Source organism: Equus asinus, chromosome 23 (genome assembly GCF_041296235.1).
Source record: "Equus asinus isolate D_3611 breed Donkey chromosome 23, EquAss-T2T_v2, whole genome shotgun sequence".
NCBI classification, from domain to species: domain Eukaryota; kingdom Metazoa; phylum Chordata; class Mammalia; order Perissodactyla; family Equidae; genus Equus; species Equus asinus.
Genome location: NC_091812.1, coordinates 17,571,782 through 17,587,109, shown reverse-complemented (window position 1 = coordinate 17,587,109; position 15,328 = coordinate 17,571,782). Strand labels below are relative to the sequence as shown.

At 34.1% G+C, this 15,328-nt stretch overlaps 1 protein-coding gene across 13 annotated transcripts in view; it reads right to left on the bottom strand.

Moving 5' to 3' along the window:
- The window catches only part of AGTPBP1 (ATP/GTP binding carboxypeptidase 1), a 176,548-nt gene that overhangs the window by 108,299 nt on the left and 52,921 nt on the right, over positions 1–15,328 (bottom strand). For all 13 annotated transcript variants that reach the window (XR_011497240.1, XM_070495448.1, XM_044756663.2 and 10 more), the window contains 4 exons: positions 14,425–14,556; positions 12,184–12,277; positions 5,184–5,221; positions 1,350–1,558 (listed from right to left, as the gene is read on the bottom strand). Coding sequence is in view for 12 of the 13 variants with exons in the window: in XM_070495448.1 (XP_070351549.1) it covers positions 1,350–1,558; positions 5,184–5,221; positions 12,184–12,277; positions 14,425–14,556 (473 nt within the window). In the remaining variant the exon portion in view is untranslated. The remainder of the gene's footprint in view (positions 1–1,349; positions 1,559–5,183; positions 5,222–12,183; positions 12,278–14,424; positions 14,557–15,328) is intronic.

Sequence of the window (15,328 nt, the reverse complement as noted above, 5' to 3'; positions counted from 1 at the left end):
ACCTTACGTGGCAAATTTAGTAGTGCTTTTCTATAAAAATTTTAACTAAGTAGAAGTCAGTACCATCTTTGGTACCAAAAGTCACCTAAGTATTAAGTATATCTATGAGTGATTTAGGGAGCATTTAGCAAGACTAGGGCATAAAATAAAAAAGAAAATTTAAAGGAAGAAGCAAAAAAAGGATTAAGTAAGAAAGATAGTAAGAAATGTGTAAGAAATAAAAAGAAACATGCATTTGGCTGAGCCTTTCTCAGAAACACATCATTATCATGCAATAGCACCTCTAATAATTGGCTGTTCAACTTAGAAAAGAATAGCTTGAATATCAGGATTGTGTGATTAAGAGTTTAATTTGCTGTCCTGGTATATAATCTTGAGAAGAGCTAATGGATAGGATTTGAAACCATTTCATATAACACCATTATTATTGACAATTGACATTTAGATGACACTTTAATATCCCATAAAATTTTCAATACACATCTTCACATCTGACCTATCAGAACAGATTAAGGCTCAGAAATGACAAATGTTATAAACAAAGTCACCCAACTTTTTCTTATATATCAAATACCTGTCATTGCCTATATTAGGAATAGTAAAACCAAGGGCACATGATTGATCTAGAAAAGAAAAAGCTAAAGGTAAACATAAAATGTGTGTTCAGATATCTTAATTACTGTCACATAGGAAAAGATTGTTTGTTGTGTGTAAGACCAAGAGTGCACAACCAAGATAACTGGCTGGAATTTTCAAGAGGTATCTTTCTAACAATTATAGCCTTCTAAAAACAAAAGGGTCACAGTGCAACATCCTCACTCCCCGGAAGTGAAAGTCCTCTAGAGATGCTACAAAAAATATTGCTAAAGATATTGTCAACAAGGGTTATGCTTAAGGTGGCTGGCAGAACCAGGATCCTCAGCCCCAGGCTTCACTTTTGTGCCCTCTCTAAAAACGCTCTATCCAGAAGGAAGACACGGAGAATACTCACAGACAACAGAGTGGACTTAATAGCTGCAAAGGATCCCTAAATACCTTATGAGGGGAACATGCAAAACTGAGTACAGCCGACTGCACAACTTGGACACCATGCCTACATGGAACCCCTTCCTGTCCAGCAGATAGATCTACACATCTTCCTTTTTACCTGTAGGAAACAATCTCACATTGCAGACATATGCAACTCAGTCTGAGGTCACATGTGAAAAACGATCTTTTAGTTTTCAGATTTTTTTTAATACACTTATCATACTTTCCTGAATATTTTTAAGAAATACTAAGTTTTCTCAAGAATTAAATAATATCATTAATACATAATCACAATAACAGGAAGCAAATTAAAAACTCACTTGTGAAGTGTTATAGAGAATTTTCATCCCATTGGCATCAATAAATGCTTTTCTTCCCAACTTGATGTTTGTAACACTTTTTAAACTCTGTAAAATTCCTTTCCGAATGAGCATGTTTCTATGCCGATTATCATGGCGGTGCCAATCTACATAAATTGTTAAAAGGACTTGAACATATCCTCTGTCTACAGCTCTCCTGGCATTTGTTTCTTTAACAAAAGAAAATTGAGAAAGAATATTTTTTAAATGACAAGAGAAAGCGGTAGAAAAAATCAAATTAAAAACCTAACCACAACATTGTAATGAATTCCTATAATTCTTTTTTCAAAAAAACCATATGCCAGCCACATATTTAAATATTTTTTAATATAAAAAAATAAATATGACAAGTTCCAGATGGCAAATTACATTTTCCAGAAACCTGACCATATATTGTTTTGTGGTTAATAAGTATTAAAATGCCTTTAATACAATTAGGACTACATATTTTTAAATGTTAATACTTAACAAAAGTTTCATGTATTTTATAACTTATGAATATACTGACTTTGATTACATCAAATGGAACATATAAGCCTTTAACTTACTAGCTGTGAATACGATTTTGATAAAAGTCATTATCATTATTGTAACTTCCATTGCAAACTTTGTGTGTTTTCACTAAAATTAACTCCATTGGACTGTAACTCCTATTACAAATTTTATATGTTTCCAGTGAAATTAATTGTTTTAATTATCCCAATGATATAAATATACGTCATAACAATACTAAGTTAAAAATATTTGTACAACTTTTTAGTAAATAAAATGTTAAGGAGCACTGTATGATTAGACAATGGTGCCTTCTGGTCACTAATTTTTTAATGTAATAGAAACTACATTAAAAATTATTTTGTAAATATTCAATTTTATTGGAATAGAATTAACAGAAATAAGTCCACAAATTTCACCTATTTTATTATTTTTGAAGTGTTAATATTTAAGATTATTAACCAAAAGGGTGTATATCACTAAGATGGCAGCAAGGGAATCATATCATAGCAACATCCTGAGCCAGCCAGCACCACATGGGGGCGCCAATCATCAGAGTGCAAGGTAATGTGGAATACCAACCCATTTGAGGTTGTTTAGTTACAAAGAAATACCAGTCTCTTCCTAATCTTCATTTCCCTATAAAATAACCCCCAGGCTCACAGCATGAACACCAAGATAACACAACAGTAAGGCCCTCCTGCTTTTAGTTGCCTGAAAGATCACTACAGTTTCCAAAGGTGCTAATACACACCTAAAACATAAAAACAAGATGCTGAGATCAAAAAACTGATTGACGTCCTCTCAGAAATTATGTTCTGACATTAGAAAGCAGGAAGAAACTCACGGAGGAAGGGGGCTCCTATGTAACAGCTCTAAATGTCTGTTATGTCTAGAAGAGACAGCTAAGGCTGTGGCTATTTACAAAATTAGTTCAATAGTTTTGACTAAGAATAGTTTCATATGTTTTAAATGAATATACAGACTCTGTTTACACCAATTGGAATATAAAAGCCTTTAGCTTACTAGCTGTGAATATGATTTTCTTAAAAGACATGATGATCGTTTAAGTCCTATTACAGACTGTATTTCCACTGGAATTCCCACTAGTCTAAATGGTATTTGTGAGGAATACTTAAATCTTTATTAAAAATTAAATAAGAAACTTGCCCACAACTCAAACACAGGTGCTGAGTGACCCTTAAGAGAAATGAACACAGCTATCTGCAAATGAGCACAACTAAAACAGCTTAGCAAAGGGGTCTTATTCATGTGTTCAGGACACCTAACTCACAACCAGCCTACGTCCCTTCTTCCCTCTCTAGTTAAAAGACAACTTAGGTCTCCCTTTAGACAAAGCATCTAACCTATACTCCAATGACAGCAACGAAGCCACCTGTCTTTCTGCACTGTGTGTACAGTCATGTGTCACTGAACGACAGGGATACATTCTAAGAAATGCGTCATTAGGTGATTTCATCCTTGTGGGAACATCATAGAGTGGACTTACACAAACCTAGATGGTAACTAGGCTATATGGTACTAATCCTATGAGACCACCATCATATACATGGTCTGTCATTAACCAAAACATCGTCATGCAGCGCATGACTGTATACATATTCTTTGCTTTATACTCTCTCAGGTTTACTATAGTAGTCTAATTTATGCTTTTAAAGTAAATTACTGTCCTTCCACCAAAAAGCAAGTTTTTAAAAAATCAATTAATGAGAATATTCCAAAATGCCACAGTGCATTTAAAAATACTCAGTGTGCTACTAAATATCATTTTGCATTATTAAATTTTTATTCTATTTAGTGCTGTGTGCCATAAGAAAACATAATAAATATAAACTAGAGTCATTCTACTTTTCAGTTACTTTTTCACCTGATGGAGTAAACAGATAGGTTTGCCCACCACCCTCCTTTGAAGGAGAAGAAGGCAGGGTGTAGAAGGAAGATCACTATTTAAAACTGAAGATATCAAATTTCAATCACCTTAGGTTGATTAATTTCTACAAAATATTTGAAACTTATGAGAGTTTTAGTTTCTACTGACTTAGAATTAGTAACTTTGTTATTAGTGATTGTGAGAATCTTTAATAAGAGCTTAGTTTTAATAGCTACTTTAATCTACTCTACATCAAAAATATATGCCTATATTAATTTAAAAATTAATCTTTAAAAAATTTTAACCACAAAGTCAGGACACATCAAAGCAAGGCTACAAATATCTTTTAAAGTTAATCCAAGTGTTCTGATCTTGGTCTAAAGTTTATCACATCATATATGAAAATAAAGCTACATGGCTAATCTAACTAAGTACCACACATTTCATTTCAAAGATAAAACTGTTAACTGAATTTTATATATTCTGGTATATAAGATTCATACCTAAGGTGATATTTTAAATTTAATAAATCATTACCTTACCAAATACCAGGTTTTCAATCAATTAATCATTTGCTACTATTCAAATATACAATTCTGGTCATTCAAACTTAAGGGCAGTTGGTCTCACTCTTGATGACAGTTTTGGGGAAAAATACCTCTGAAAGCCATTAACACAGATCTTTAGGATGAAATGTTATTGTGGTTAAATAAGATGTTAATTTAATCAACCAACAGGAGAGTGCTAACAATAATTAATATTTAAAATAAAGACTGAGTGTTTTAGAGAGGAAAAACATAACATAGATGATTACTCTCCAAAGGCATCATATCACAACAAGACACATTTATTCCAATGCTTCGATTTTGAAGATAAAAAAAACAGTGCTTTAGTTTGTAAACGAATTTAGTAAACTGTAAACTTACTTTAATATTCATTTTTAATGTTATAAATTTGAGTTCATGGTAGAAATAAAATCTTTAATAAGAAGGTTCTAAATGAAAATAATGTGTTATATATAGAGACAGTAATTGTTTAAGATATTCTTCATAGTAAACATTCTCAATACCAGGTTAGCTTCACTTTTAAAAAATGATACTTATATAATATTAACATATTACTTTCTTCCACTAACAGAGCTTTATGTTTACATAAATAACTTAGAAAAGGAAGTTAATGTACTTGAAAATTATATAAATGTATTGAATAAATTATGGCTCGGTAAACATAAAGGACATTAGCTATGACGTATACCAATCAACCGTACTAAAAGATAAAATCAACTTTGACATTAAATTATTACAAACCAGCTTTATAACTGTAGACTAAATCTACATTTCCAGTTTCTTTAACAAAGCAGATAGAATGCTCGGAAAAATAGTATCTAGTATTTCTAGTATTTAAAAACTTACTTGATTTTAGCAATGCAGCAAGAGTGTCTAAAGCAACCCTGTCAACATGAGAAAACACAAACAACAACAAAACTAGTAAAATTAATCTACAATAGTAAATTCATACAATCTTTTAAGATAAGTAATTATTATCTATTCCAAAAGTCATTCCTGTTATAGTCAATTACATACAGTGTTTCTCTGTATGCGTCTCTCTCCTCAGGTTAAAAACAGATGAGGAAGATTGAAATATCAACAGAAAAGCACACAAAAAACTTTTTTAAGGAAGAAAAAGAAAATTAACAATGTCTAAGTCTTTATATCAGAGGTCAGATGAATGGAATCAATTATTGTACCCGTATCTGACCTTGACAGAGTTCACAAAGGAACACTACTAAGAATCATAGGCCCTGAGTCACAAAGAAATTAAGACAAAAACAAGCTTTAACACAAATAAAGTTCATAACTACAAAATTCCATAGATATTTGTAGCTATCTGACTTTAAAGTATTTTAACTCTATCAAGCAGTAATCCTAATCCTAAAGTGATAACAAATGTAAAATAGTTTGGAACTAGGAGGTTTGAGGAGAGCAAGTACGAGCCTTTAAAATTTTTCAGCCATGAGGCACCAAAGAGAATAATGAACCTAATTAACATCTCAAAAACTCTTACTGCCCATTAGAGGACACATGAATAGCCCCAAAATTGAAGGTACTTATATTTTCTTTGAACATAAATACTCAGTTCCACATAGTGAAATAAACTGCCATTAATCAGCGTGAAATATACATACAACATCACTGTGAAAAACCTGTAATTCAAAAATAGTTTTTTAAAAACTGTGTTACTGAAGAAACGGCACTTCAGTAACTGTAAAAACCAAAGGCTACATACTACCTCTAAGTAAGATTTCAATGACTATAATTAATTTTCATTAAAATATGTACACTGTCAAATTTAAGCATTTCACTCATCATTAAGCATTTGTTGAATGCCTACTAGATACCCACAGTAGAAAGTTCTTCCATGGGTATAAAATTAGAAAACAAATTTCTCTCTTCCACAGATAATTATACTAGAATCTAGACAACGTAATAAAAATGTACATATCTATGAAAAAACCACTCAAGAAAATAAAACCAAAAACAAGGCAATGATGTAAAAGCTGTATACATCAGTGATAACGGAGACATAGCATGACCATATGTGGGTAAAGGTAAAGAGCGTCAACGACTAGAAGATTTAAGATGGATATTGGTTCACAGTAAAACCTGAAACAATAATTCAAGACAAGGCAGAGAATAACTGCTCATTTATAATAAATGCTCATTACTGCTACCCTTTAGAGCAAGTTGTTAGCATTTACACTCTTGTTTGTTGACACAAATAAAGCAATCATATAAACCTTTATTTATGATAACACTTGTAGAATGAAAACAAAAGTGTAGGCTTTAAAAAATATTACAAATTCCTATCTAACTTTCTCAAAACAATGCGAAGTTTTGGTATTGTTGAGTTAAAAGTAAATGAAATTATAAAATTACATACTGAATTTTCATAGCACTGAATCATCAGTAAGAAACTTTCCATAATCTTATAATTATGCAATAAAATGTACATAAAATTATAAAACTATCAGAATAAGGATGGCTTTTAACTTGGTCAAAATTAACATAGAACTAAATAGAACTTCCAAGTGAAACGGCAATTTATGAAAAATAAAATGGAAAAGAAGACTATGTTCAGCAAGACTTGATAAATGCCAGAAATTGTTATAGGTGCCTTGTATATGTTTTCTACTTTAATTCCTAAAACAGTCCTGGTCCATAGAATTGGAACATTTTACAGATAAGGAAACTAAAGATTTTAGAATATAACATGCCTTGAGTCACATAAAAACTAAGTGATAAGGGAAACAAATAATACAAGCCTCTTGTTGAGAAAGGAAATTATAACATCAGAAATGCCAGTCTCCTCCAAAAAGATATATTCAAGTCCTACACCCCAGTACCTCAGAATGTGACCTCACTGGAAAGAGGGTCATTGCAGATGCAATTATTCAACATGCCTTAATCCCTCATGACTGGCGCCCTTATAAGAAGAGGAAGACTACTGGAAGACACAGCAGGAAAGAGCACCACGTGATGACTGAGCAGCCACAAGTCAAGGAACACCAAAGATTGAGAGCAAACCACCAAAAGCAAGGAAGAGGCAAGGAAGGAGTCCCCCACACAGGTTCAGAGGGAGCGCTGCCCTGCTGACAAGCTGATTTTGGACTTCTAGCCTCCAGAACTGTGAGACAACAAATTCCTGTTATTTTAAGCCACCCAGTTTGTACTAGGTACCTTGTCACAACAGCCCTAGGAAACAAACACAAGCACTGAGATGCAATCAGTTGCAAAGAACTCATAGGATTTTCCCATCTACAGCTAAGTCTTTATTCAGAATTATGAAAATCGTAAGTCACTTTCAGAAATGGTCTTTCTCTCTGCTGGTAGATGTCTGTAACACATTTGAACCCAATAATAGTGCTTCTGACAGTTTCTGATCATCAAACTACGGGGTTTTTTGTTGATGTTGATTCTTCAACCCTGGAAAAACTGGCATATGAACCTAGCTCTTTCTGCCCATCATGCTTGTTCCAGAGCTCCATTAGATTAAAAGAAATTAGGAAGTTTGGCACAAAGTTGTACTGATATTTTTACCAAATGTTATTTAAAAGGTATTTTAAAAAAACAGTATGAACAAATTTTTGAAATTCTATGACACACTTAAGCCAGTTTGAATTTATAAAATATGTTACAAAAAATTTTAGAATAATATATTTATTGAAATGCATAGTTTGTACTCTGTTAATTGATTAGACTCTCTCACTATCAATATTTTATACTTCCTCATATATGTTTCCAATCTCCACACGTCCCACAAAGAATACTACAACCAACACTGGCTTAAAAAGAAGCCTGTGGCTTACTGATTTAGGGAGGAAAATCTGAAGCCCTAGGTACTCATGAAGTTACTTTAAACTGGGGGGCTATCCTCACAATAACTTCTAAACCTGTTGGGAAAATCAAGAAGACAGAGTTACAATAACTTCCTAAGTTGCTTCCTTCTGGATTAACAAGAATTTAAATCCAAAACTTAAAATTGGAAAGGAGGGGCCAGCCCAGTGGCACAGCGGTTAAGTGCGCACGTTCCGCTTTGGCAGCCCGGGGTTCACCAGTTCAGATTCCAGGTGCGGACATGGCACTACGTGGCACGCCATGCTGTGGCAGGCGTCCCACATAGAAAGTAGAGGAAGATGGGCATGGATGTTAGCTCAGGGCCAGTCTTCCTCAGCATAAAGAGGAGGACTGGCAGATGTTAGCTCAGGGCTAATCTTCCTCAAAAAAAAAAAAAAAAATTGGAAAGGAGAGGAAATCCTAAAGGGAAGCATCACTCTTCAAACATAAATAATATCCCTCATTCTTCTGCTACAAAACACAGGGCACTGCTGAAGGGGAGGAAGAACTGCCCTACAAATGCTCTAGATGCCGAGATTTTTTAATGAAGGGGAGACCCTAAGATTATTAAAAATGATAAAGAGATCAAGATATAAATGTTTGGTTAATGAATGGTTTGTTCTTTTTAAAGTAAAAATAAAGTAAAAAACATTTGTTTCTCTTTTTAAAATATAAATTGAGAAAAGAACAAAAGGATACTTTAGATAACTATATTCCTTCCTCAGAAGTTTAGACCCACTGATTTCTACATTGATTTCGATGTTTTCCATGTTGTATATTATAAAGATACTTGTGAAATTTCCATTCCTCCTAGGAACGTTTTACATTAGATTTGGTAACTTGATTACAATAAAGTAATATAGATCTTAAGTAGGAGCTCATAACCATTAAATAAAAGATAAATTATAAAGTACTTTAAAATTAAGGGGAGAAGTGGTTATAAATTTAAAATAAAGAATATACTTTTAGTACTAACCAGGATTATTCACATCCACATTACTACATTATTGACCTAATTACACTGCAGTAAGATAGGCGCTGTGCTAACTACAGGAACGACCTCATTAACTCCTAACAACCTTAAGAAGCATTACTATTTTACAGACAGGAAAGCAGAACATAATAACTTAGGTAACTTACTTCCTATCATGAAGCCAGCCAGTGGGTGACAGAGCTGACACACAACCCAGTTCTGCCTGCCACCAGAGCCCACTCACTAGACTACACCAATTCTGTAAGTTGGTTTTACTAACTGTGACACAATCATTTTCTTCATCTTATCACATTTCATCAGATGCTCTAGGATTGTGGAGGATCTCCACATAAGTAAGTTAAGTCATCCCATCAAATAATATTTAATAAATAATTACACGTGCAAGTAAGCTGCCATTTTCAAGACAGGGGCAAGCTAAAATATTTGACCCATATTAAGAAAGGGTGAAAAAGGGCCCACCCCAGTGGCCTAGTGGGTAAGTGTGGTGTGCTCCGTTTCAGCAACCCAGATTCAGTTCCCAGGAGCAGACCTACACCACTTGCCAGTGGCCATGCTCTGGTGGCAGCTCACATACAAAAGGAGGAAGATTGGCAACAGATGCTAGCTCAGGACAAATCTTCCTCAGCAAAAAAAAGAAGCAAGGGTGAAAACACTAGAAATGTTCTGAACCTTACATGTTTGTAAAATTTAACCAAATAGTTGATGTGAACAAGTTCTTCCTTATAAAAGAATCACACAGCTAACAAAAATAGAAAGAATGAGAAAATGAGAAAAGTCACTATTTTGCAATCCCTAAAGAAATAATGGATCTAAGCAACGTCATGAAATATTGCTAAATTATTAGGTGAAAAGTGGATGGATCACATCAACTCAATGATCTCAAGCGGTGCAAAACAGAGTACCCAGCACCACCTAGGAAATATTTTTGACCAGAAAAAAAAAAAAAAAGAGAGAGAACCTAAATTTAATCAAGCCTCTAGCTCCATGAGTCTACAGAAAATTTGAGGGATATACCCACACGCTAAATGACCGAGGATACAGTCATCTTAATCCAGAATGTTGGGACATTCTACAAGACATCACCCAGTCCTTCAACAAATAAACCAAAAAAACAGAAGGACTGTTATTGATTTTAAAAGATCATACGACATATCAATCAAAAAGAATGTGTAGATCTTATTTGGATCCTAATTTGAACAAGCCAACATTTCTCAGTCAGAAAATATTAGATGATATTAAGGAATTATTAATACTGTTGGGCAAAGAAATAATACTGTCATAATACTAAAAGAAAAAAGCTCTGTCTCTGATAGTGATCATACTAAAGAATTCACAAAACAAATGTAATAGCTATTTGCTTTAAAATACTTCAGGAGGAGCCAGCCCGGTGGCATAGTGATTAAGTTTGCACACTCCACTTCAGCAGACCAGGGTCCATGGGTCTGGATCCCAGGCACAGACCTACACACCATTCATCAAGCCATGCTGTGGCAGCACCCCACATACAAAATAGAGGAAGACTCGCACAGATGTTAGCTCAGGGCTAATCTCCCTCACCAAAAATAAATAAATAAATAAATACTCCAGGGAAACAAAAAGAAAAGGAAAGGGAAGAAAAGATGAAATAAAAATGGCAAAATATTGATCATTGTTGAAATCAAGTGATGGATACATCAGGGTTCCTTATTCTAGTCTCTATTTTTGCGTAGGTTTGGAAATTTCCCTTGTTTGGATTCTGATTCAAAAACACCAGTTGTAAAAGGGCATTTTGAGACAACTGGAGAAAATTGAACACAGACTGGATTTTAGACCGTGTTAAGGAATTAATAATTTGTTCAGTATGATCATAGTATTGTGGTTCTTTTTTAAGTTCCTATTTCATAGAGTTATACACTGAAGTATTTAGGAGAAAAATGAGAAAATATCTGGGATTTGCTTAAAAATAGCCCAGTAAAAATAAAAGTGTGGAGAGCTGGCCCAGTGGCATAGTAGTTAAGTTCACACACACTGCTTCAGCGGCCTAGGGTTTTCAGGTTCAGATTCAGGGCATGGACCTACACACCCTCATGAAGCCATGCTGTGGTGGCATCCCACATACAAAGTGGAAGAAGACTGGTACAGATGTTAGCTCAGTGACAGTCTTCCTCAAGCAAAGAGAAGAAGACTGGCAACAGATGTTGGCTCAGGACCAATCTTCCTCACCAAAAATAAATAAATAAAGTGTGGAGGGGTACAAATGAAATAAAAATGGCAGAATGTTGATAACTGCTGAATATAGGTAATTAACTAATACAAGATAATTAATTAAATAAAATATAGACTCTACTTTTATATATGTTGAAAAATTCCATAATAAAATTGTTTCTAAAGAATGACCTCCGATATGGCTTAAGAAAATACTAAACATAACCAAATAACTGGAAATTGCTTTCATTTTCTGAGGTTGAGGACGAAAAACCTACAAATGAATATATATATATATATATACACACACTTATATATACTTATGTGTATATATACAGACATACAAACACATACACGTAACATATCTTGAGATATACACACCTCAAAATAAGAAAAAAGAAAAAAGTGACATTATTTTGACACAAAAAGGAAATGTGTAAATTTAAAATATGTTCAGATAATTGTGGGAACAAAGGAAGTAGTCAATAAAAGATTGCAAAATTGGGTAGGGAATATAGTAGGCACTCAGTAAATGTTTTTGAATGAATGATACTTTATAAATGATCTTTTTTCCTCTTATAGTATCTAGAAATATTCAAAAAAAATACCTAAGTTCTCTAACACTATATTAAATGAAATTAAAGTTTTCTAATCTCAATATATTTTTGAAGATTAAACTTTATACTAAAGAAAATCTTTATTACAACAAAGTCACTATTAAAGAACTAAGAAAGGATCCTAGATACAACTTAACTCAACCAGCTCCTTGTCCAAATCAAGATGAGGAGGCCCAGAACAACAAAGGATATACCTCTATTTACACTCAAAACATTTACTCACTTCATAAGACCCGAATTCTTCTTACTAAATGGTCCGATGATTTTAAACATCAGTTCCACAACTCCATTTTTCCCTAAGGATACTGAATTCACAGCTAGGAGGGGGAGAAAGAGACGTAAAATGATTTAAAGACTGCAATAAGTAGAAATGTGTATACTTGGTGATACATAGCCAAAAACATCCACAAACTATTTAATAAATGTGAACTCAAGTCCCTCATAAAGTCCACCTTAGCCAATCATTTGAAGGGAAGATTTTTTTTTTTAATTTTTTATAGGAAGTTAAGGGAAATTCTGAAAGAAGTTACATAAAACAACAAAATGTTACTACAAAAAAAATCCTTTTAAGTTGCTACATTTGTTTCTTCAACAAATTTAGTGAACTTTACTGAATACCAGGTCATGGGGAATCAGAAATAAAAACAGCCACTGCTATTTACTGTTTCAGTCATTCAGAATGAAACAATAAACAAATAACTACTAAATTACTTTCTAAATAGATTAAGAGTGGGAGGCTGTTCAGGTCCCACCAGTGAGGAGGTCCTAAGCATGGTGAAAGGCATTTCTGGAGAACTGGTGCCCGGGTTCAGTCTTTACAAATGAGGCGCTCCCTAGGACAGGAGAGCTGGATGTGGCTCTGGACTATCTGTGTAGACAGGAGCAACAGAGATAATACAACAGAGTCAGTAAACACCACGACTATGAGCAGTTGCATGGTGTTACAACATATAGCATCAAACGCCTACCAATGGGAAGATGAGGTGGGAAAGAAGGTAAACAGATTATGAAGGGCCCTAGAAGTGGTTAATTCCTTCCTTAACAAGGAACGGTCCAAAAGGAACAAAATGCAGATCTGCATTTTAAGTACAGGTCAGATCTCACAGCACTCGGGGGAAAATGGATTTGAGAGACACATTAGGAGGCTGTGGTCGAGGTGAGAGGTAATGAGGACTTTAATTAAAGCAACTGTAGTAGGAAGAAGAGGTAACAGAGTTTCACATAAAATATGCAAAGCACCAAACCAGAAAACTATACCTAACATTTTCAACTCTAAACAAATATTATTACAAAATTATAGATAAACCATTTACTAGCCTTCTAGTGGTTAATTCAATAAAATGTCACCAAAATGTAGCTCCTAAAATTTTGTATGATGATTTTAATTCCCTCTGTATCTGTTTATCACTCCACTATCCTCTCTAATTTTACATCTGTGCTGTCTTCCTTTTTCCTTAATTGAGCTATTCAGTGGTTTATTTGTTTTGTTGTTAATCCAACTGTTCTATTTTTTAAATCAACTATTTTTTTGTTTTCTAATGTATTTTTTTTCTTTACTATCTCATTCCTCTGCTTTCCTTGTGTTCATCGCTTGGTTCCTAACTTCTTTGGCTAGATATCCAATTCATTCATTTCCTTATGTTCTTTTCAATTATATGTGTTAATTATTTAAGTGTTCAAAGCTATTTTGCTCTGAGCACATCTTTATCCGTATCGTCAAAGTACAGATATAGATAAACAGATAAGTGCATGCACACATACTAATTTATATGTATACACACATATATACACACGCACATATCTACCACTTTGATTACCATTATTTTGCAATGATATTCCACAATACCACGTACTCTACAATTCAATTTCGGGTGTTTTGTTAACCACTCCAATTCAGTCAGAGAATAGGAAGAAAATCCATTCCCTGTGGGTCTGGGACCTACTATCAGTGAGAGAGAGCGAGCGTGTGTGTTGGGAGACACTTCATCTGAGGCTCTCTCTGCAACCTCCTTCTCTCCAGCTTCCTCAGAGGCTCCAGCAGTATTCATTTTCTGTTCTGCCACCTCCCTGTTGACGGCTGAAGATAAGGAGCTCCAGGTGACTGTGCCACCACAGGCCCCGCCTCAGCTTTCCCCTCAGCTGTGAAAATGCAAGCAGGCACAGCAGTTCTCCAGCTGCCAATACCCTCATATTCTTCCACAGCTTCTCCACAGGCCTGCTCCTCCCCTCACCACAGGCCTCTACACACTGAGGCAATTGAGAATTCTCACGATTCTGTCAGCTGACCTGCTTACCCCACAGCACTTCTGTGGTGGTGGGGTTAGACGCTACAAAGAGTCATATTAAATATTCTCTTTTCTGATCCACAAATTTTAGAGACTCATGGAGTTAAGGTACTTTTAAATTTTCATTTTGTATAACTTGTCAACGCTGAGTTAACTGAAACCTGTTCTGAAACACTTACAGTTAGCAGAATATACTCGTAAAAGCTGAAGACAAGGCAAAACCAAGCGATGATTCTGCAAATTCTGTTTGACCAAATTTAGGGTTATATTCAGAGCTCCATTAATTCTAGCTTTCACTCCAAATTTTTTGTCTGTGTAAAAAAAAAATAAACACAAATTATTCATATGTAACTTCTGAATAAAATGAAGACATGATAAAGTAATGAAATTTTTAAAACATTATGAATTCATATTATCAAATATAAAATTGACCTGAAATAATTTAAATTGTAGTCATTTTCTTGTATGATTTTAAAAATACTCCTTATATGTTTGCAACATGGCTTGAAAGAAAGTACTGAGGGACAGGAGGGGGACGGCACGGGGCTACAGGGGGGAGTGGCCCGACGCCTAGGCCGTCATCAAAGGAGTAACTTAACTGATCCACTGCACGTCTAAGTCTGCTCGGTTCAACACTTCCAAGGATTATCATCACACGGCTCAGGAGAAAGGAAAAGAATCCAAACGTCCATTACCAAAATTATTTACTTAATATTAATGTGTTCTTTTCAGACACATAAAAGAATATAAATTGATGAAAAAATTAACAGCTTATATAGAAAGTAATCTAGCAAATATTATTAAATAAATTTCTAAAAGGATCTAATTCTTAACAGAGAAAGAGAATAAAAGAAGTTCTTGATTTTTATTCTCACAAAGAGATTAAAACAGTAAAAAACAATCTGGACAACAAGAACTTAAGAATATTAAGATTTTAAACAGAGAAAACAAGCGGCACCAGTAAACAGTTATTTTATCAATAACAGGAATTTTAAGTCAAAAAGAACTAAAGATTCCTGAGGGAAAATTACTCTCATCTCACAAGAGAAAAAAAAGATAGAAAATCAATCAAAAAATTACTGC